Consider the following 21,696-nt stretch of genomic DNA (forward strand, 5'->3'; position numbering starts at 1 on the left):
GGGGCGCATCCACAGTGAAATCATATCCACCTTTTTCTTCAACTCGGAAGTATAGCGGGTGTGACTTCCGGTTCATTAGCCGCTATCTAGGTGAATAACGAGGAGAATAACAACGTGCTGCAAACGGTAAAAATGTTAACACTACAAACCAATGTGATCATAATTAAGATAATATATAAAAATAATCTGAAGAGACGCCAACTTTCAATATCAAGCAGATGAGACCGGAATTTACAAATGGCCGTGCCCATTTTTACTACAAGAAAAAGGTGGATAGGTGTAAGTTTCTTTTTATTCTTTGTTAAATCGTTTCATTGCGGTTTATACAAGCTAGGTTCCATGAAAGATTTCAAGATAGATACAGAAGACAACCAGGTATATAAATAGAATGGGTTATCGACCCTGAGATGTGTTGTTCCTCTGGCCTGAGAGGCTTTCTGTGTAGTTGCATGTTACCGTCAGCAGATGGCAGATGGTGTTAAGTGTTTTTAAAAATGGACGAGAAAGGAGAGAAAATGATTGGTGACAATTGGTGGACATGCACTATGCCAGACTCTAAAAATATGGTTATATGGAGTTATGAATTTAGGCCTTATATGATCAACTCTAAAGTAGGGATCCTTAGGACACAGTAGCAGTGCAAATTCTGAAATTTCATTTCGATACACCGATACATTGAGAAGATTCAGCATTATAATTTTAGCCGCTGACACTGGTAGTGTGTTATTTCCAAAAATGTCCCTTAAGACTGGACATTGGACTCATTAAAGGTCAGTGGGGGGAAAAAAACACTCCAGGCAAGATGGCCTGGCGGATAATTATTTGCCATTTTAACATCTGCCAGTAAAAAAGCACTCACAAGGCATTGGTTGCTATTGTTGCTTCAACAATATGAACGAAAAAAAAAAGTTGTTACCACTACGGTTTCAATTGCTTAAAAAAAAACTATAGATAGATACAGTAACTAATAATTGCTGCAACTCTGTAGCAGAAGTAACTTTAACCTGCATGAATGGATTTGCTACTTCGCTACTACAATACTACAATTTTAATAACAGTGCATTATATAAAATTGATACGAAATGTTTCACTGTGATACATGGCTTTAATTAGAAATGCATTCCTGGGCCTCTGCAGCCGTCTCTTATCTGTCTCTAACTGCAGCTCCTTTTCAGCAGTCTTTCACCTCTGATTTACAGCAGTTGGAAACCATTCAAGGTTCTTAAGAACAGCTGTGACAAAGAACTATTCTGTTTACCTGCTACCCGCCTGCTTTATTGCTCCATGGGATATGAGGTGAGCCTGGAATGAAACTGATGTTTATGAGGCACGCTTTGTTGTAGCTGTGTGCATACGTGGCTGGGAATCCTGGTTACAGCAAGGTTAACTTTACACACCCTGAAAGCTCAACTTGTTTTTCCATTGGTCTCAGACAGACATGAGACACTTTTCAGCTTCAATATATGCATTTTTTTTATTTACAAAGTCACCCTTATGGATCATATTTCAAATGCGATTTAACATGCTCAGGATATCAGTACTCCACAAAGAAACTGCTCAAAAAATCTGCTTTGCCAAAACAACAAATTCACAAACATCAGTAATCACTGACATAAATAATGGTCATAATTTGAAAGAAACACTTCCTGTTATTATGCCAGCACTATTAAGTAAATGATTATCTACAGAAGAATAGTGGGATAAACTAATATTTATGTTGCAACAGCAAGTCAAAAAGTTCAATATTTGGGTCAAATTTTTCACTAGTAAAAGCAAGCATTTTACTGTAGCTTTCCTGTGTGACTTCAGTGAATCTGCTAACAACACGACATCTCATTTTATTTAACTCTCATTTTCTTTAGACATCTCACTTTCAGTCCTCATAAAAACACTTGATAGTGAAATGGCTGCTATGCCACCTAAAACTAAGGCATTTAAATTGGATCTTGTTATTTTGCTAAACATTTTAACAGCTGACATATCCAAATTTCCTCCACCCACATGGTTAGCCCGGGGCAGCTGTATTTTGAGTAGTGTGTGTGCGTCTGTGGACTGTCAGAAAGCACAGCACCGTATGCTACATGCATTAACAACACATGCATTTCTTTGCAAGCGAGCAGTAGAAAAGAATCAAGATAATATTGCATGAAGAGCTACCGTACTTAAAACCTGAAGTGCAAAACTTGATTAAGGAGGACTAGTAGGATCCAGAGGAAATCAATAATCAATTAATTAATTCATTAAAATGAAAATTGATACACTGCTGTTCAAAAGTTTGTGATCAGTAAGATTTTTATGTTTTAAAGAAGTCTCTTCTGTTCATCAAGGCTGCAGTTATTTCACTAAAAATACAGAAAAACAGTAATATTGTAAATTAGTATTACCATTTAAAATAATGATTTTCTATTTTAATATATTTTAAAATCTCTGTGATGTAAAGCTGCATTTTCAGCATCTTTACTCTAGTCTTCAGTGTCACATGATCCTTCAGAAATAATTCAAATATGCTCCAATATGATTTATTATCAGTGTTGAAAACAGTTGTGCTGCTTTTATTTTTCTTCTTTTTGGAACCGGTCATGCTTTTTTCAGGATTCTTTGATGAATAATGTTTAAAAGAACAGCATTTATTTAAAATCCTTTCCAATATTAAGTCTTTATTATACATTTTTATCAATCTAACACATCCTTGTTGAATAAAAGCATTAATTTATTTCAAAATGAAAAAAAAAAAATCCCTTTAAAAACTTTTGAATGATAGTGTATATTGTAACAAAAGATTTATATTTTGAATAAATACGGTTCCTTTTAACCTTTCATTCATCAAAGAATCCTGAAAAAAAAAATATCACAGGTTCCAAAAAACAAAAACAAAAAACAAAAACACACACATTAAGCAAGATTTCTGAAGGATCATGTGACACTGAAGGCTAGAGTAATGACGCTGATGAACATTCAGCTTAGCATCACAAGAATAAATTATATTTTAAAGTATATTAAAATAAAAAAACATTATTTTAAATTGCAATATTATTTCACAATATTACAGTTTTTTTCTGTATTTCTGATTTAATTAACGCAGCCTTTATGAGCAGAATAGTCTTCTTTAAAAAAAAAAAAAAAAAATTACAAATCTTACTGATCCCAAACTTTTGAACGGCAGTGTATGAAACCATTTTTCCATTGTCAAGGAAACATTCATCAAAATTCATTTGTAAAATTGAAATGCATCATTATATAATTTTTTCTTAATATTCAAACATTATTGTAATCATTAATTACATATTTTTTAAATATATTTGTAAAACTTTGCAAAGTGATTTATATGTATTTTTATTTTCAATTTAATAAATTAATTAGATGTGTTTTATGCGTCACTTTAAGTCCTCCATAGATGCGATGCTTAGTTTTATTTATCCTATCAGCAATCAATTTTAGATTTTTACAGCATACCTTACTAAATCTAAAATGTTAGCCATGGAAATCTGGAATATTCACAGAAATGTATTCTGGTTTGGGAAACCAACAAGCTTTAGGTAAAACAATGTCCCATACTTCAAGGTCTCAGAGGGTCTCTCCCTCTAATTTTTGTGAGACACATTTAATGCGAATGTTTTCACGGAGGTTTCGCAAACGAGCACTGCGGCTTGTGATCTCCTCCACGTAAGTTTTGGGGAACCAGCCCCTCTCTCCATCCGACAACCGGATCCCCTCTACCCACCCTGTGAATTGAAAACATAAAAGGTCATTTATCTCTACCTTGCAGTCCTCCAGCTTCTCTTCTTCAAAGGGAAAAATGGAGTGTAGCCAGAGGAAGGGAAATGATTTTCCTCACCATCACTTGTAATGGTTACAGCTTGAAGGATGTCTGCCTTCTCCAGCGTTAACTCATCGTGCTCCTGAGACTGGTAGCTCTTTATGCACTGGACTTGAGATAGATCTGCACAGACAAACGCAGACATGAAGTTGAAATATTTTCTACGAAAACATAAGTCTTAGCATCACAAGACAGTCTGTCCACAAAACGTTAGGGGTAATAATGAGAACTGATGATCACTGGATTTGTTGTCAAGATATTTTTGGAATGGTTTTCCACAAAATTAACAGTCATTATTTACTCAGTCTTTTGTTGTTTACACCCGCATGCTATGCTGTGGAACGCAAAATCCACTTTTTGAAAAGACATTCAAAAAATGTTTTTGTTCAGCAGAAGAAATATGGTCATGTAGGTTTGGAAAGTCACAAGTGAGTGAGTAAATAATGAGACCATTTCCATTTTTGGCTGAACTGTTCCTTTTCGAGTTTTATCTGAGACACTTAGTTCACAAGTAAACAGAATAGTCTTGAGCAGAACTGTGTATTCCACTATGTTTTCAATGTTTTGTCAGTGAAATAACTAATGACTCTGTATGTCAGACAGAACAGTCAGTCCAAACTGCTTAGTTTAGCAAAGCCAAACATCTGGTACACAGTGCAGCTTAACTGGGTGATTATCCATCTAATGCTACCAGCCACGATTCACATATTACATACCATTTAAATAGCAGTTTTGAGTTTGAAATGTAGTTAAATCTGAAATGCATGACAAGAAGGAGACCCAGAATTTACACACCATCATTTTCATTGGTCTGCTCAATAGCTGTCTTTAGATCGGAGGGAAACATAGCAGTTATCCACCTCTGTTTGCTGCTCCTACATATAAAACAACATGTTCTTGACTTAGCTTTAGACTTGGTTTTTATGCATCCTGTATCCTGTTTCATTTTAGATCTTAATATTTTGCAATGATGTGGATGTCCTCACTCTGTGGGCGACTTGAGCAGAATCTGGTGTTTTAGCTGTTGTCCCTCACATAACTGCAGATAGAAGATGAAGCCTGGGATTCCCTGAAGTTTCTGGCTTAGATCTTTCACCTTGAGGTCTTCAATCTTTGCATGTACAAACACCATGAACTTCCATGTGCTGTGACAGGGTAGAGAAGGGATATATTTTGTAGCAGACTTATTATCATTTACACAAGGTTTTCAAATGGGTTGACACATTTGCAAAAAAAAAAAAAAGTTCTTTCTTTCCCATCAGACTTACTCCTTCCTTCTGGACAACAGAAGACAGTCATTAAACAGGTGAAGGTACACAGGCCGAGTGGTAACTTTCAACTTAGACCCAGAAATACTCAAGTTCTGTGTGTCCACTTCGAGCAGTTCACCATGTTTGACCAGCCAGCGAGACTGAGAGATTAGAGGAAAAATCTAAAAAAAAAAAAAAAAAACACACACACACAGGCCAATAATATGAAAACATGATGCCAGAATTCTCTTGCTCATTCCAACTGATTTTTGCACCTTTCGAAGAGGATTTTGAATGCAACTTCCAAAACCAATTATTTATTTTGTACGTTATACTTGATAATTATTGTAAGTGAAGTCTTTGATCAAATGTAAATCTAAGTAGTCAAAAAATTATAATTTTGCGAATGGCTCAAAATAAGCCAGGGCTGCCACTGGCACGTAAATAATAAATAACTAAAAATTGGTTTCAGATGCCCCTGCATGATATACAGTACAATAGATATCTAATTAAACATTAAAATGAATGCCCAATGTTATACCTTGCCCTCAAAGTGAATTTTCTTGTTTAGATGAATTAGTTCTTCCATCCTCTTCATGCTCTGCACACTAGAGTTACATTCCTTTATAATCTATTGAAACAGAGCAGATTTAGTTTTCATTTTCATATTTTCCTAAAACCTGGTCCTCTCTTACTTTACTCACCTTTTTAAGCTCATTAAGTGCTTTGGTGGCAGTGTCCTCATCTCGTGATCCAGGCATTGTTCTCTTTAGGATATTCTATAATGGACAATTCATTATCACAAGATAATTAATACATTTTGGAAGCCTTGTTCTAAAGCTTTAAAGTTTTCAATTGTTAAGATATAAAATACTAAAAATGGAATCTGTGCTCTCTGTCATTGTCACTTTTGGAAGCGCGTGGTGGAATACCTCCACAAGCATTTTGAGGCGTGTGATCCTCTGAAAAGGAAGGATAAGGAATGATGTAAGAGGCAGCCTCTGGCACACTGGGTCCTCTTCCAGACGGGCAAGGATTCCCGGGAAACGGGGATTCTCTTGCCTAAGAAAACACAACGAAGCAAACAAATAAACTTCTTTAATGTCAATAATGCAATATGCAACACACGGATTGTTATGCTTGTTAGATAACTGTTTTACGGTAAAAGACTGTTTACAGTAGCCGCTGATAGGTCTGTTCCTGATAGGCTTGATTGGTGACATAAGGCAGATAAACCCGCCGCAGTGCAGGACAGTGGTTCAGGACAATGTCACACACATCAAAACGCAGAATGTCCTCTTCTAACCTATGCTCCAAATCTTGAAGAAATCTTTGGACATAAGGAGAATTGAATGGGAGAGAGAAAAAACAGGGATAGTTTACGTGTCTGATGAAGGCTTACTCTTTCAAACATAGCAAACATTTTCATTAATCACCTCTCACTGACTTCTTTGACATCAGGCAGTTTTGAGAAAAGCCACTGCCTTTCCTGTGTCCCAAGACACTCCGACAGCTCAGGAGACATCATGAAGTGGTCAACTACAATAGACAAGCTGCGTATGTATGAGGCCTCTGACGTCACCAACTCAAACTTGGCCTGAAATGAGAAAACAAGTCAAGATAAAATTAATAGTTTTTTTTCCTCAGCAAAATGTGCTGGTTGATAAACAAAACAAAAAAACAGACTTTCTGAATGTGGAGTCACCTCCTGCAGTTTACGCTCTTCATTGCTGAAGTTGTCAAGTTGTCCACTGGACCGAACATCAGGAATATCCTGCCAAAGGGAAAAGGCGGAGCCTCGAGATGAGCGGAATGAACTGGATGGGGAAAGGTTGCCAGAGGACACAGAGTCTCCTCTTTCTTCATCGGTTCCTGGCTCCGCCCCCTGCTGCCTCTGTATCTCTCTGTTAATAGCAACGTCACTGTATTCCTGATACAAAATCACTGAAAGTGAGAGAGGAAGAGAAAACTGGTAAAAAAAAAAAAAATGTATCCATCTATCAATCCGGTAATGGCCAAAAGTATAAATTTTGTGTTTTGCAAAGTTTGCTGCTTCAGTAATGTTCCTATGGTATACTGGAAAACAATGATAAGAATATCATAAGTTTTAAAAGCTTTAATTGGCCAAAAATATATAATTAGTCAGTATTCACAGTGTTGACTATTGTTCTTCATAACCTCTGGCATGCGGGAAATTAATTTCTGGGACAAATCCTGAATGATGGCGATTCATTCTTGCCTTATTAGTAATTGATCACAATTTGTGGGCTTCTGCTTGTCCACTCGCCTTTTGAGGACTGACCACAGGTTCTCGATAGAATTTAGATCCAGGGACTTGCCTAGCCACAGATCTAAAACTTCAAAGAAATGATCTTCGAGCCATTTCTTTATCACTCTTGCTTTGTGACATGGTGCACCATCATGCTGGAAAACGCACATAACCAAATTGCTCATGGATCGCTGGAAGAAGTCACTCTTGCAGGACGTTTTGATGCCATTCTTTATTCATTAGGGAAGTCGTGGCCTAATGGTTAGAGAGTCGGACTCCCAATCGAAAGGTTGTGAGTTTCGAGTCCCGGGCCGGCAGGAATTGTGGGTGGGGTGGAGTGCATGTACAGTTCTCTCTCCACCTTCAATACCATGACTTAGGTGCCCTTGAGCAAGGCATCGAACCCCCAACTGCTCCCCGGCACTGCAGCATAAAATGGCTGCCCACTGCTCCGGGTGTGTGCTCACTGCTCTGTGTGTGTGCACTTTGGATGGGTTAAATGCAGAGCACAAATTCTGAGTATGGGTCACCATACTTGGCTGAATGTCACTTTCACTTCACTTTCATGGCAGTTTTTTTGGGGCAAAATTACAAGAGCCCACTCCTTTGGTTGAAAAGCAACCCCACACATGGATGTTCTCAAGATGCTTCACTGCTGGCATGTCACAGGACTCGTGGTAGCGTTCACCTCTTCTTCTCCAAACGATCAATTTTCCAGATGTCCCAAACAGTCAGAAGGGAGCTTCATCAGACAAAATAACTCTTTTATCAGTCTTCTGCCGTCCAATCCTTGTACTTCCTGCAAAATAACAGTCTGTTCTTGAAGTTTTTCTTGGAGTGAAATGGCTTCTTTGCTCTTGACACCAGGCCATTGTCCAAAAGTCTTGGCCTCATTGTGTGTACAGATGCTCTCACACTAACCTGCTTTCATTCCTGAGCAAGCTCTGCACTGGTGGAGACACTATTCTGTAGCCGACTCCTCAGGAGGAGACTGTCCTGGTGCTTGCTGGACACTCTGGGACGTCCTGAAGACTTTTTGACTGCAGTTGAACCTCTCTCGAAATTCTTGATGATACGATAAATGGTTCTTTCAGGTGCAATATTCTTTGTAGCAATTTCCTTGCATGTGAGGCCATTTTGATGCAAAGCGCTAACAAGAACACAATGATAGAAAGCACTTCTTCCCTCCTTTTATAGCAATCACTCCACTCTTAAAACTTAATTAGTATGATAGTGATTAACCCACACTTTCACATTTGCTGCTAATTCGATTAGTCAATTAATGTTAGCAAGTCATTTTGTGTAAGGATCAAAAAACAGTGAAAAACAATTATTTCTTGATTTATTTTTTGGCCAATGAAGCTTTTAGCAATAAATTAAAATACATCTGATCACTCTTAACAATAATCTAGAAATAATGTGAATGAACACCACAACAACTTAAAGCTACACTCCGTAATTTTTTTGGGATAAAAATGATCCAAAATCTATATCTGAGCAAGCACATAACCAGCCAGTGTTAGAAACTATCGCCTTACTTTAGCCCTATTCACAACTGTTACTTTATAATAATGTTTTATAACTTGAGTGGTTCGGGTAGGTTTTCACGGGAAATTCGAGCATGGCACTGCATCATTATGTCAGGTCTGTAACCTTAAAGAAGTTGTCCCGTATACTAGGCCATCGCATGTGAGGATCCTGCAGGTGGCGGATCATTTAATTATAGCCTATTCCCACAGCAGCTGGAATAAATAAATGTAAAAAAAAATCATTTTGATGGCAGATTGTAATCAAGAAAGATTATGTGAGAAACATGTGAATTAGATACAATTATATTCCAGTTTTAAATGTGCTTCTGATTACAGATAGCCTGGGTTTACAGAAGATGTGTATTTTAAAGACAAAACGAGTTCGATGGGAGCATAGTTTGCTTTTTTGGTTAAAATAATTTCTTAATATGAAATTCGAATGATGTGACAATTAGTGAATTAATGAAATCTACATGATAATACACATTATATTCAAAGTCAAGCAACTTGACATTAATAATTTGAGAATAAAGTATAACAATAATAATAATTTGCAGGGTTTGATGTGATATTAGCTAATCAATTGTTAGATTAAATCACCATTGGTAGCGCGATTTATTGTAATGTTTTTTTCCTCAGTTGGTCAGAACAAAGCATGGCAGACTTTTTACTTGTTCAGATGAAAATATATGGTGAAATATATTTGGGTCATAGCAAGATGTAGGCTAGAATCTGTAATTACTAAGTACAGTGAATATCCACACTGGTGCGGTGACTGACACATTCACCTCAAAACAGATTCATCCTCGCTAGATCACAACCCACGCATGAAATATAATTCCGCAAGGAACTTACTGCAATTCCAGGTTTTCAAACGTAGATGGCGACAAAGAGGCAAAACTTACATACTACTGTAACTTTAAGCAGCAAACTTTGCAAAACACAAATGGTCACTGCCAATACTTTTGGCCATGACCATATATATATATATTTAAAATTCCAGATTTGTTGTTTATTGAACTTACAGTTCGGCAGGAAGCGTGATAAGCGTTTAGAGCTACTGGGAGGACTGTCTCCATCCTCATCAATGGAAACCTCTCTCATACTGTAAAAAACCGGTACAAATGTTAAATGTTAAAACAGAATGTATTATATTCTACTCACTACTTTTGTTCTCTAGCTGAGTTTTAGAGCCACCTTTGCTTGGAAATCCTCCTTTGCTGTGGCAGATTACAGTCAGCAGAGGGCAGAGGTGGCGCAGACCCCACTGGACTGTGTGGTGCACTGTCACCTGATCCCCCTGAGAAGTGATGTCTGGAGTTGGGTTTGTCTACAAACAGACAAGAGAGGGAGAAGGTATACAAAAGGAATTGAGCTGAAAATATATCACTGAAGTGTGATCATGACATCACAGCACAAGACTTTCACAATAAAGTCTTTCATTAGTCAGATCAGTCCTGATGAGTCACTTACAGTCTGAGCTGAGGTTTCCAGACAGATGGCGGTCCCGGGAGGCCACACGAGCAGAAAGAGACTTGCCCAGCTTAAGGGTAAAAGAGTTTTTCCTCTGGGAGAGTTGTAGACGAGAGATGAGCTCAGAGGCAGAGAAGCGCCGGCGCTCGTCTGCTGAGCGAGAGCGGGACAGAGACAGTGAGGTCCCACTGTTAACGGCAGGGCCTTCCAGAGACCCACGGTCCTCCAGGCCCAACCTCTGCCTCCCCCCATCATTTGTGTCCCCCTCCAATCTGGCATCCTCCTGAGGGGGGTCTAAGAAAGGTTTTGGTGGCATTGGTAAGGTAAGAAGAGAGAGGTCCTCATCTACCCCTGGGAGAGAGCTGGAACTATGAGATGTGGGTATGGTAGAACCCACCATGCCAAGGCCTCCTTCTACGAATGATTCGAAGGATGTTGGAAGCAGGTAATCACACTCCACACCTGGGCTGCTGATGGACCCATCACTCAGAGTGTCTGGAGAGTACACCCTCATCTTGCGCCCTGTTAACAAAAAGGCATCTTGAGTGGAACTATCCACTTGTACATTCATCTCTAGTTTTAACAGACACAATCACTTTGCACAGTAGTACAAGCTTTAGCCATGTTGGTGGAGGCCTGTCAAAAGCAAAGATTTTGGACATCTCCCTTATCTTACAAGCTTGATCTAACCTGTTTCCAGAGATTCCAACATCCAAAATGTGTACTGTATATGTAGGAGCTTTCACGGACAGGCTTAGGAACCACTGTCACAGTGTATTAAAACATCTGAAAGAAGCTTATCATGCTAGTAAGGACTGCACTAAACAGAATCATCTTCATGCACAGTTTAAAGATTGGTGAAAGTAACCCTGCACTGTGGCAAACTATTTGTTGTAGAAACAATGTGGCAAGACTAAATTGAAAGAGGCACTTACTTATGGACTTCTCCTTTATGGATCCCAAAGAGGTTCGTCTTTGAAGGCGACATGGATCCCGACTCTGGAAATCTGAGGAGGAAGGGGGGGAGCTCAGCTGCTGAGGCTCCAAAGAGTTCCTGTTCTCAGGATCGTATGTAGGGGATAGAGGCAGAGACAAATCCCGAGAACTGAGACCCTCAACTCCTGGTTCAGGTTTTTCATATACTGTTTCAGGTAAGGCAGTAATGGGTGTCCACATCTGATCCTGAGCCCCTTCCACATTATTGGTATCCTGGGTTAAATAATTGTCTAGTGTTGTGTCTGTACTCCCAGATTCGACAAAATCAGTTGGACCATTTCCATTGCATCTAACAGGCTTGGAGCAAAGAGAGGAACTACAGTTTTCCAATGTCTGTGATTGGAAACCATTAACGCTTTGCTGTTGAAGGTCAATGAAGGCCAATGTCTCTTGCTGACACACAGCAATGTGTTGATGCTGTCGCAGGAGAGGCCTACCTTCCCTAGAGTCACTCAGAGCCTGGGTCTCCACTGAGCCTGGGTACCACATGTCAGAGCTCTCGCCTCTGCAATGGAATGCTTGGAGGTGAGGCTGGACATCAAGGAGAGGAGAGAATCCATAGCCGGGAAGCATAGCTCAGAAAGCACATGGGTACTGCTTAGAAAATTAGGAAACAAAAACAGACGGAAACAAATTAAGATATTATAACTTGCATAACTATCACCCACATAACTATTGTCTTGACAGACATTGCATCTCCAAATTTGAGCATAGTGGAGTAGATCCCTCTTGCCAATGTTTTTGTTGTGCCAGCATAGATTTATACACAGTAAAGCTGGGCTCATCTCTGCAGTTCTTAGTGGATTTGGTGTTCCACTGGGTAAAGTTAAGTCTCTCTGGACAGCCTCTGCTCTTCCCCGTGGCAGACTTGGCTCAGTCGCTGCTTCTGCATCTTCCTGTTCTAATTAAAGAGTGCAGCACGCAACCCTCATCCTCTGTACTTGTCTACATCATTTACAACTGGATTCCTTACTCAAAACTGCTTCTGTAATGCAGCTTCTGCATGAAGATATCAAGGCAGTCATACGAGAACACTCCATTCTCTCCAACTATGATAATGGTCAAGTGTGTAGTGTTGCTAGCAGCTTATATCTATGATGGAATGCTTCATGAAAAGGACCCTGACTGAGAAGGTCATCTTGGAAGAGTTTTTTTTCCATACATATTTCCCATGTTTCCAAACACCTCTCTATTTACCCAAACAAATCTAGGTCATGGGAGAAGCAACACTTATTAGTATTCAGTGTCTTGCCCTGAGGGACAGGCAAACCTGAGATAGCTTGAGCTATGACATTTCCTGGGCTATTAAAGCAATAAAGGCTCAACAACTTGTCAGTGCTGATGATCCATATCTGCCTTATTCACTGACCCATGAAATAAAGAAAGATGTTTTCTAAACTTGGAGATTAAATGCACCAAACTTAGCTTTTTGGGTTGCCCCTAGGTGCCTTAAACTCTTCCTTACATGCAATTTAGGTGTCTGCATGTAATCAACCAAAAAAATATCATTTAAAACTATATAAATTATTGTTTATTGTGATTGTTTTGAAACAATATGCTGCTAATCTTTAAACCCTCAAACAACATCTGTAGTACATCTATTTTTTTGAGTCTCTCCAATTTCAATTTCTCTTTTAAAGCTGAATGAGCTAAATCCAACTGCACGATTCAACATGATCCACAAAAAAAAAAAAAAAAAAAAAAACACAATATGATCCTCTCCTGATAAAAACTATACTCACACCTGTACAACAAACACACTGCACAAATGGTTTCCTGTTCCCTACTCTAAACAAAGGTCCCTTTATTTCTCCAGATAGAGAATGCTGTTAGGTGCACAGGAGATGTGAGATTTAAGGAATGAATCTGCATTCTTTACATGCACACTGAAATAAAAATTATAATAATAAATAAAAAGTTGTTATTCTTCGTTTAATGTCTGAAATGACTTTTCTTTTCTGCTCATGTATTGATCTTGCAGGCTTTTAGATAATGTAAGCCAATAGCCAAAGAGTTATTAAGGCAATGCTTTAACAATCTCACATTTGCCTTATTGTTTTTCTTGCTAAAAATCCTATATGACTTAGAAGTATGTCAAATCATGCATGCAAAAAATGCATGTGGTAAATTGTAACTGTAAAACTCCTAACTGTGCTACACGAATGAAATGCACTGTACAAATAGCAGGAGTAATTGTGTGAAGGCTGTGCATAGCTATTACTTTAAAATAAATTCAATAATACACTGAATTACAACCCATTACAATACAGCTATTCCATACATTCAGTTTGATGTCATACCCATTTTGCAATATTTAGTCAAATCCACCATGTAATTTTCCATGTTCTCAACATGTTATTTCTTTATGTTTTAATCTTTGTTGTATACATTCACCCTGTAATTTTGGAGGGTTCCTGTAAGTCAGGGTGTAAACAAAGTAAATGAATAGAAAACAACCATCTTCATTGTAGCTACAGTATATAATTAAAGAAAACAATGCTGCAAAAGCCAATGGAGGCTGTTAGGAACCACGTGAATCCACAAATATAGCTGAAACATCCAGCAATGTCAACAATCACAATGAGGTAAAAAAAAAAATGTTTGAAATTAAGCAAAATATCTTCCTTTTTTTACCACAGCGTATAGCTGTCACTAAGTCATATTAAGTACAAGGGTAAAATATATTTTTTTATATAAATGGCAGGTTCCTTCATTAAAGTGACAGCGCAGACAGATGGGTCATTAATGCAAACTAATGATATTTACAGCCTTAAACTACTTGGCACATGCTGATTGTTTCATGTAGCTTACACAGCCAATAAGCTTGCTGCTTTACAATTAAATGGCTGGTTTGCATCCACTGGAGGAAACCCTCCACCTTCCCCAGCTCCACCTGCTATGGGTTATTTTATATGCTATCTTTTGGCAGCTGTATGTCTTAAATACTCACAGCATGTCATGATAGAAATAACTACAGTATGCACAATTTCTAAAGTCACAACAAAAGCACCAAAAAGACCGCAAATAGCCTTTTTTATAGTCCTTAATTTCTAGAATTTTTTGCTTGTTTGAACGCAGGGTCTAACAGTGTGGTGTCACAGGCTTATGTTTGTATGTTACATTGCTGGTCTAATTGGCCTGTGACAGAGAGCTCAGACCCAAGTGCATCATGGCATTTGCCTTTCACACTCACACTTCAGCTCATTTTCAGCTGCTACAACTTGATGGCAATATGCAAGGGGTAACAAAAAAACAGGCATAATTAGTCAAATATTAAAAGGATAGTCCACTGAAGAATATATGCTCTTCATTACTTCATGTCATTCAGGTTTTGATCATTCAAAATTGCAGAGATTATCATTTCATTGCAGATTATATAGGAGCGTTAAATTCTGATGGGGTGGGTGAGGACATCTGGAGGTGAAGAACACTTCTTTGTTTATGTTTGGTGTGGGGCCTGATCCCTCAAAGTGCCTGAGGCCTTCCTCTACCTACTCCATCAAGACAGATACTGAATTGCCCTCAACCCTATCAACTCCAACACAACAGAGAGAAAAACCCATAGGTGTAACAATACCTGGATTAAGGTATTGTTCTAACAAGCGGAGCTTCTTCAGACCACCTTGAACCCCACGGTCTCATCTTAAAGAAAAATGTTACCAGATCTTTAGGACATCTGTGCACTCAACATTCTCTCAACATTAACACTTCCCATACTAGACACAACCCAGTCAAATACAGGAGTGTTAAGCACACATGCACAAGCGCTGAGAACAATTATTACAATGATTTTAAGTTTTGTTTACATTTAACATCATTCAGACTGAATAATCCATCTGTAGGATATTAAAGGAGGTACCGCATTGCTGCACAATAAGTCTAGGTTTGGTTAGGCACTTGCTTATTCTATCACTAAAATATCAGAGCTTTCACATCTCTTTGACAGTTTAATTGTAGAAACTTATGCTTTTTATTGCAAGCATTACTTCTTAATGTACATATATGGGTTTAAAAACTTCTCTTTGTTTTAAGTATCATGATTTACAACTAAAACTGACATGACACTCATTATCCCTGTTGATGTTTGTGAGATTTATACAGCTCAATCAGTTCTTTAACATGCCGTTAAATTTGTCACATTGAAAAGATGACCTACTTTCACCAGGCCATTTACGTCACACTCATTCACACTCAACTTCCTGCTTTCTTTCACTCACTGCTCAGGAGGTGTACGGAGCCAGGCAAATGCTCCCCCTCCCTCTGCTTTATTATGGACAGACAGGTAAAGACTAGTCACTCAGAACAGCTTGTTTTGACGTGTGATCACTATACTGCATACACCTTCAAAATCAGTGTTTGTGACATTTTAACATGCAGATATAACAATTTTAATGCACAAGTGGTGCAGTATCAATAGTTTAACGTTTTTTTATTATTATTATTAAAATGTAAAAAATAATAATAATAATTTACGAAGAATAAATTATAGTTAATCCATGAATATTATGTAAAATAAAGAAGATAAAATAATGGTTCATTAAATTAACCAAAAACAAAAACAGTGTGTGCTATACTAAATTTTATTTCAATGCGTTTTAAAAAAAGAATGGGAAATCAACACATAATACATGCGTTGCTGGTATTCCTTAAGATTTTCTGTGAGAGACTTTATTTAGGTCAGTCCATGTAATAAAACTCACACAAATTATTTTATTCACATTAGGGCCAAGCCAGCCGAGCACCTGAAAAGCTTGCAGGCTGCGTAACCAAACAGGTGTGTGCAGAGCAGAGCCAAAAAAAAAAAAAAAAAAAAAACGCCTTTTACACATACCCCTAGGGCTTGGCTTTTTTCAGGACCGCTTTTCATAGACAAACACAAATATGTGCACCATGCAAAAAACAAAACTCATCCACTCCTGCACTGACACACATTTGTGCAATCATACATAAAAATATGTCAAGATATCCGCACCTCCTGTCATTAAGAACTGATTAGCTTCTAAACGTTCATGTGTTTTAAAAACATGAAAGGTTCCTTGGAAGGCTAGTTCCTTTCAACACATTACAACAATCATAACCTGTTTCTTTTATATAGTCTTGCAATCCAATGGTCGTCTGTAAAAGCAAAATGAGGACACAATTTAAATGGTTAACCATTAAGCCTTTTGTTGGCCGAAGAAAAGCAAGTTCATTATCATGGTGAACCCCCACTCCCAACAAAGATCTCTGACACTTTCCACATTCTCCAAATAACTGCGCTTCTGTCATTCCACTTAAATTGCCCAGTAAGCTGTACCAGAGTACAAACAAAGAGTCTCGTCTGTCTAAGCCCAAGCAACAAGAACAGGCCTTATTTGTGTGTCTGCATCCTATCTGTGCTGACCATTGGGGTGGGCACTAATAGCGTGCAGTCACACAAACAACGTCTGTTCTTATTGCTCCCCAAACCTCTTCCGTCACCATCTGTTCATTCCGCAGGTGAGCTCTGCTGGTTTTTTCTTGTTGTCGTTGTTCAGCTGTTAGAAGCCCTTTAAGGCCAGGCAGTCTAACGGAGTTGAGTGAAGGGGCTTTAGATACCCATTCCACCCCGAGTAGCCCTGTTGACCTTAACTGTGCAAGCTGAAGGTAAGTGAGGAGAGAACGTTGTTGCATGTGAAGAGCGAGAACAGAATATTACTGGGTGTGGCATGGCGTCCTTTTCCCCAGACTGCAACTCTGGTACATGTAGGTGCAGATACAGAATCAGGCTGTTGCCTCCAACTGACAGGTGCTCCTTACACAGGACAGACCAGGAGGGACGGGGAGGAGTTCGAGTTTGCATTTTGGAATAGAATGAACTGAAAATCAGTCTCAGAAATTGCATGCATTACTCTAAGGTCAAAAAATACAAGTAACTATTTCTGAAATGACATTAGTAGTACCAATACAATGGTAACTGAATACAATGGAAAGCATGGTACTGATTTATTACCATATTTATTTATCATGGCATGTGGGTCAATGGCGTAAAAGAGCAATAAAGTAAAAATGTCCCTAAAATGTGGTGTAACAAACAAAAGCAAATTTATGTCAAAGTAAAAAGCTCACGTGAGTATATCTTAATCATTATTTCTATATATAATGTAAATAAAATATATTATATATTTATATATATTTTAAATATACATATACTGTATATAAATAATCATTCAATTAAAAAAAATATTAATCAAATAAATATCATATATGTATATGAACAATTCTAAGAAATACTACCGTTACTTTCATAATTAGATGCATTTCCAAGTGTAATCTACAGTACCTAATAAGATTCCTTTTTTTTCCCTCTTTTTTTATTCAATATGAAACCCAGACACTTATATCACCCTGATATTAATTTACTTTGTCGTCAATCCAAGATGAATTTTAATTCAGAAATTACAAACATGCTCATCGCAGAAGATGTATACTCATTGCAATTTTAATGCATTTTTAAGCAATTAATTTATCTGACATCTTAACATTGACCTTAAAGAGTAAAAAACAGTGCATTTTCCTTGTACATGTGCCAGATAAGTTGTATTGTTACCAAACATGCCGTGCTATCTATTGCTCCCTCCAATCGGTTCTTATCTCTCCCGACATATTGCATCCTCATAGTTCTCTACAGGTCTGGAAAGCCCATATGAGTCATACAAACACACTCACACACACAGACTGGCACAGCTGAGGAGTGGCAAGCCACAGGTTACGATAGACATTCCAAGGGTCTGGCCGCCCCCACAACCTCTCTGATGTTCATATCTGCCAAAATGACTAAAGCACAGCACCATCAAACCACACCCTGCGAGATCCATCCATGCTCAAACACACATCCTAAAAGCTCACCCCTCTTACAAATTCAGTGATTTCATGGCTCTTTAGTCAGATGTCAATGGAGATGAAGGAATAGTTTCACAGAGAATTCAAAAAGGTCACCAGGTCCTTCTTATCTGTGCATATAAAAAAATCACCCGATCTGACTACATTCAAAAAGAACCCATTTTTGAGGGATATAATCACTCTAATACTAAAAGGATATCTCTTACACGTCCAATGATGCAGACAATGGTTTCTGAGGCTATGCAGGATGAGAATGAATAAGGCAGGGAGATTTTATTGTGACATGATACTTTTTCTTTTTTTTTACGCCACATCCTCATGTGGGCATTATTTCATGACTCACATTAAAAGGAACTGTTTCCAGGCAAATGGTCTAAACTTGGATGTTATGAAGCCAGTTTAAGCCACAAGGTTTCTGCTTTTTAATATTTTCCTCTGGGCAGCTGGGATCATTTCTATCCCCGAACAGTAGTGTAGAGGAGATCATAAAGCCTTCCATCAGACAGGTGCTAGGTCATAAAGAGGATGTCACACCCTCCCGCTCAGAAAGAAAAGAAAACACTCTCTAAAACACATGCTCCGCACATGGCATGAAACAATCAGTCTGTATGACCTTATAGGAAAACAGACAAGGAACACACATTAACAGACACAAAATAATGATGCTACAGGACTCTATTAATCATGACTTTGATGGAAGATCATATTGTAAGTAAACAATCACGCAAGTAGACAGATCTCCTGTTTAAAAACAGATGTAGATGTAATAGTGATTTTAATGGATGAACTGCCATGTTATTTTCATAACATCCCATAATATATATATGAATGATTATAAATAAATGTAATTACTAAAATTACTAAACCTAGCTTAGCATATACATATAATACTATGTCATTTTCTTTCAGAAAAAAAAAAAAAGTTCAATTAAACTAAAAAGTAATATTAAACCCTATCAAAATGAAAAACATTTCTAACAAACTCTCCTAAGAGCAAATCATCTGGACTTTGCGATCCATAAATATTTTATAGCTTTCTAATCTTTTACAGCAGATCAACAATGATCTCATTTGTGTCCATTTTTTTATTCTCCTAATAAACCGATCTGGGACAAAGTTAATATGTAAATGACAAACATCCGGGAACTTTATTAGGTTTTACGCGTTCATCAATGCAAAATCAATGCATATGTCTTCATTCCTATGTCAAACAAACAATTAATTGTGTATTTTTAAGTATTTTATAATCAACTGTTTATATGAGGATACCTGACCAGCACAAAGCCCAACAAAAAACGGACATTTCTATAGTTAAACAGAGTAAAGAAATCTTGACATTGAGTTCATAGCTGCTGCCATCTATCCATTGCAGTTCTTTTACAGTGTTCCAGACATGCAGTCACCTGCCCCTCACCTCAACAGAAGCTCACGTATGCACACACTTACCATATCTGCTCCCTGAAGCAGTAGAATATTCAGGGCTCATATCCTGTGCAATCTATCACACTATTATGCATGCAATATTAAGTAGCTTGCAAGCGATCGGTAGCACAGGTATATTTTGCATCTGATTTGATATCTGTCAGCAGCGCTGGAGGACAGTGTTTCTGCTTGCTCTACTAGGATTTTATATCCCAGGCGTATCATGAGATTTGTCTATGCAGGTGGTAAGTGGCAAATCAAAACATTATACTCAATGCATGAGCATCTGTTCAAGCAAGGAAAAAATGTTTGGCATTACAAACCAGCAGGACAGATATAAAAAAAAGATATAATAAAAGTTTAGTCACCTTAAACAATCACTGTGTCACCTAGTAAACAGGAAGCAGTCATAATTCTTTTGGCAGCAATATTACATTTTTAAGAAGTACCAATAAACAAAATAAAAATTCAGCCGAAGTTAACAACCAGGTCAAATAAAAAAATCGGAGATCACTAGTGACAATGTTTAAAAAATAAAAATACAAATACATTTAAAGCTGAGTTTTGTTATATAGTAAAAATAGAAATGCATGTATAAAATACAGATGTAATACAATTAATTTATTGTGAATATTTTCATATGAACAACAATGTGAGTGAATTTGAATTGAAAAACTGATATGAATTTCATACCTCCTTAGTATGCCAAGCAGCACGCAAGCTGCATGAAGTCCACAGGTTTGTGTTAATCCTGATATTCTCAATCATGATTTAAGATGATCTTAACAGAATCTTAAACTTCAGTGGAAGCAAGAACATCTGACTGTCTGCACAAAGTAGTTCACAAGAGCAATGCTACATTAACTTGATTAGTGACCTAGAAATAGTGCATCTGAAATATTTATTTTTCATTGCATTGTTTCTTTGATTTTAAAATCCTGAGGCTTTTCATTTATTTCCTAGATTCGATTCTGAATCCCAGATTTCCAACTTGGTCTCAGACTGTTGGTCCACTGCATATATAAAGCTAGTTTAACCCAAAATACAGTCTTTGGTAACATCTTCTAAAATGCAACAGTTCTCCAAAGATTGGGATTTACTGCACAAAAAAAATAACAATAATAAATAAAACCGTACCTCATTTGTATTAGTGGACTGTGGGCTGGATGGGGTCCAACTCCAGTGTGCGAATCCAACTCATCCAGGATTGTGGCTGAGGTGTTATAGTGTCCATGAATGCCTTGTTTTCCTCTCGGTTACTTTGTTTCCGCTTAAATGCTCTCCAACTCACAACGTTGAGCCAAGATGATCCAAGTGTTCTTATCAATCCCCTTCACACACAAAAATACAGTTGACAGAAATAAAACCCTAATAACTGCTCTAGCTACTCAAAAATACAGATTACTCCTCATCATTCCTTTTCCATCATATTTCCCCCTCTCTCCAGCAAAAAAAAAAAAATGAAGCCAGACATATTTCCTTCTCTCTCTTCCCTGCTGTCTTTGCTCCCTCTAGCACTTATTTATGGTTTTATTTCTAACACCTGCCAGCAGAGAAAAAGGAGAGAGGCGCAAGTTGTCGTCTGGTTCATAGGAGAGTCCTTCCTGCCAAGGAGGGAGAAAGAGCATGAGTGTGTGTGCGTGTATGTGGGTGGGTCTGGATTCCTGTGTGTCAACAGCAGTACTTTGCAAGTGGATAGCAGGCAGTCGGATAGGAGGGTTAGTTTGATGGGGGCGTGAGATAGAGGGTGGGAAGAAGACTGTATGCGAATAACCCTCCATGCATGCGAGTGAGTGCATGTAAGTGTGTGTGTATAATTAGGTAAGTATCACCAGTTTGAAGACAGCAAGTAGCTGAGAGGGCATGCCAAAACTCACTCAGATGTGCTCTTTAAATCTAATTTAACTTCTCTCCCTTTTACACACCTCATTTATTCACTTAAAGGGATAGTTCACCCAAAAATTGTTTATCTGCTTACCCCCAGGGCATCCAAGATGTAGGTCACTTTGTTTCTTCAGTAGAACACAAACCAAGATTTTTAACTCAAACTGTTAGTCTATCAGTTATTCAATGGAAGGT

The 21,696-nt window shown here is 37.9% G+C and overlaps 1 protein-coding gene across 4 annotated transcripts; it reads right to left on the minus strand.

Moving 5' to 3' along the window:
• Positions 1–1,447: 1,447 nt before the first annotated feature.
• LOC127944760 (rho guanine nucleotide exchange factor 19) lies at positions 1,448–21,279 on the minus strand. Of its 4 annotated transcripts, XM_052540984.1 has the most exons (17): positions 20,755–21,279; positions 20,311–20,444; positions 11,274–11,928; positions 10,339–10,860; positions 10,063–10,195; positions 9,891–9,970; positions 6,773–7,011; positions 6,504–6,664; positions 6,245–6,397; positions 6,000–6,129; positions 5,772–5,846; positions 5,609–5,698; positions 5,086–5,249; positions 4,804–4,962; positions 4,613–4,692; positions 3,836–3,940; positions 1,448–3,722 (listed from the first exon to the last, which is right to left on the minus strand). In XM_052540984.1, exons 3-17 carry the CDS (start codon positions 11,905–11,907, stop codon positions 3,565–3,567), a joined length of 2,883 nt encoding a protein of 960 aa, XP_052396944.1. In that variant the 5' UTR covers positions 11,908–11,928; positions 20,311–20,444; positions 20,755–21,279; the 3' UTR covers positions 1,448–3,564. The 4 variants fall into 4 exon arrangements, with proteins under 4 accessions (XP_052396944.1, XP_052396942.1, XP_052396943.1 ...); XM_052540982.1 differs by lacking the exon at positions 20,311–20,444; XM_052540983.1 differs by lacking the exon at positions 20,311–20,444 and having other exon boundaries at positions 11,274–11,931.
• Between the last annotated feature and the right edge of the window lie 417 nt (positions 21,280–21,696).

The sequence above is a fragment of the Carassius gibelio genome, chromosome A23, assembly GCF_023724105.1.
Source record: "Carassius gibelio isolate Cgi1373 ecotype wild population from Czech Republic chromosome A23, carGib1.2-hapl.c, whole genome shotgun sequence".
Classification (NCBI taxonomy): Eukaryota; Metazoa; Chordata; class Actinopteri; order Cypriniformes; family Cyprinidae; genus Carassius; species Carassius gibelio.

What these genes read in the sequence shown, in the direction of transcription:
- LOC127944760 (XM_052540982.1), bottom strand. Translation starts at nt 11,907, where the DNA reads ATGCTTCCCGGCTATGGATTCTCTCCTCTCCTTGATGTCCAGCCTCAC. An exon ending in CAGACCTATCAGCGGCTACT is followed by an intron (nt 6,130 to 6,244) that starts GTAAACAGTCTT and finishes GTGTTTTCTTAG; the next exon opens with GCAAGAGAATCCCCGTTTCC. An exon ending in CTGCTCAAGTCGCCCACAGA is followed by an intron (nt 4,693 to 4,803) that starts GTGAGGACATCC and finishes TTTTATATGTAG; the next exon opens with GAGCAGCAAACAGAGGTGGA.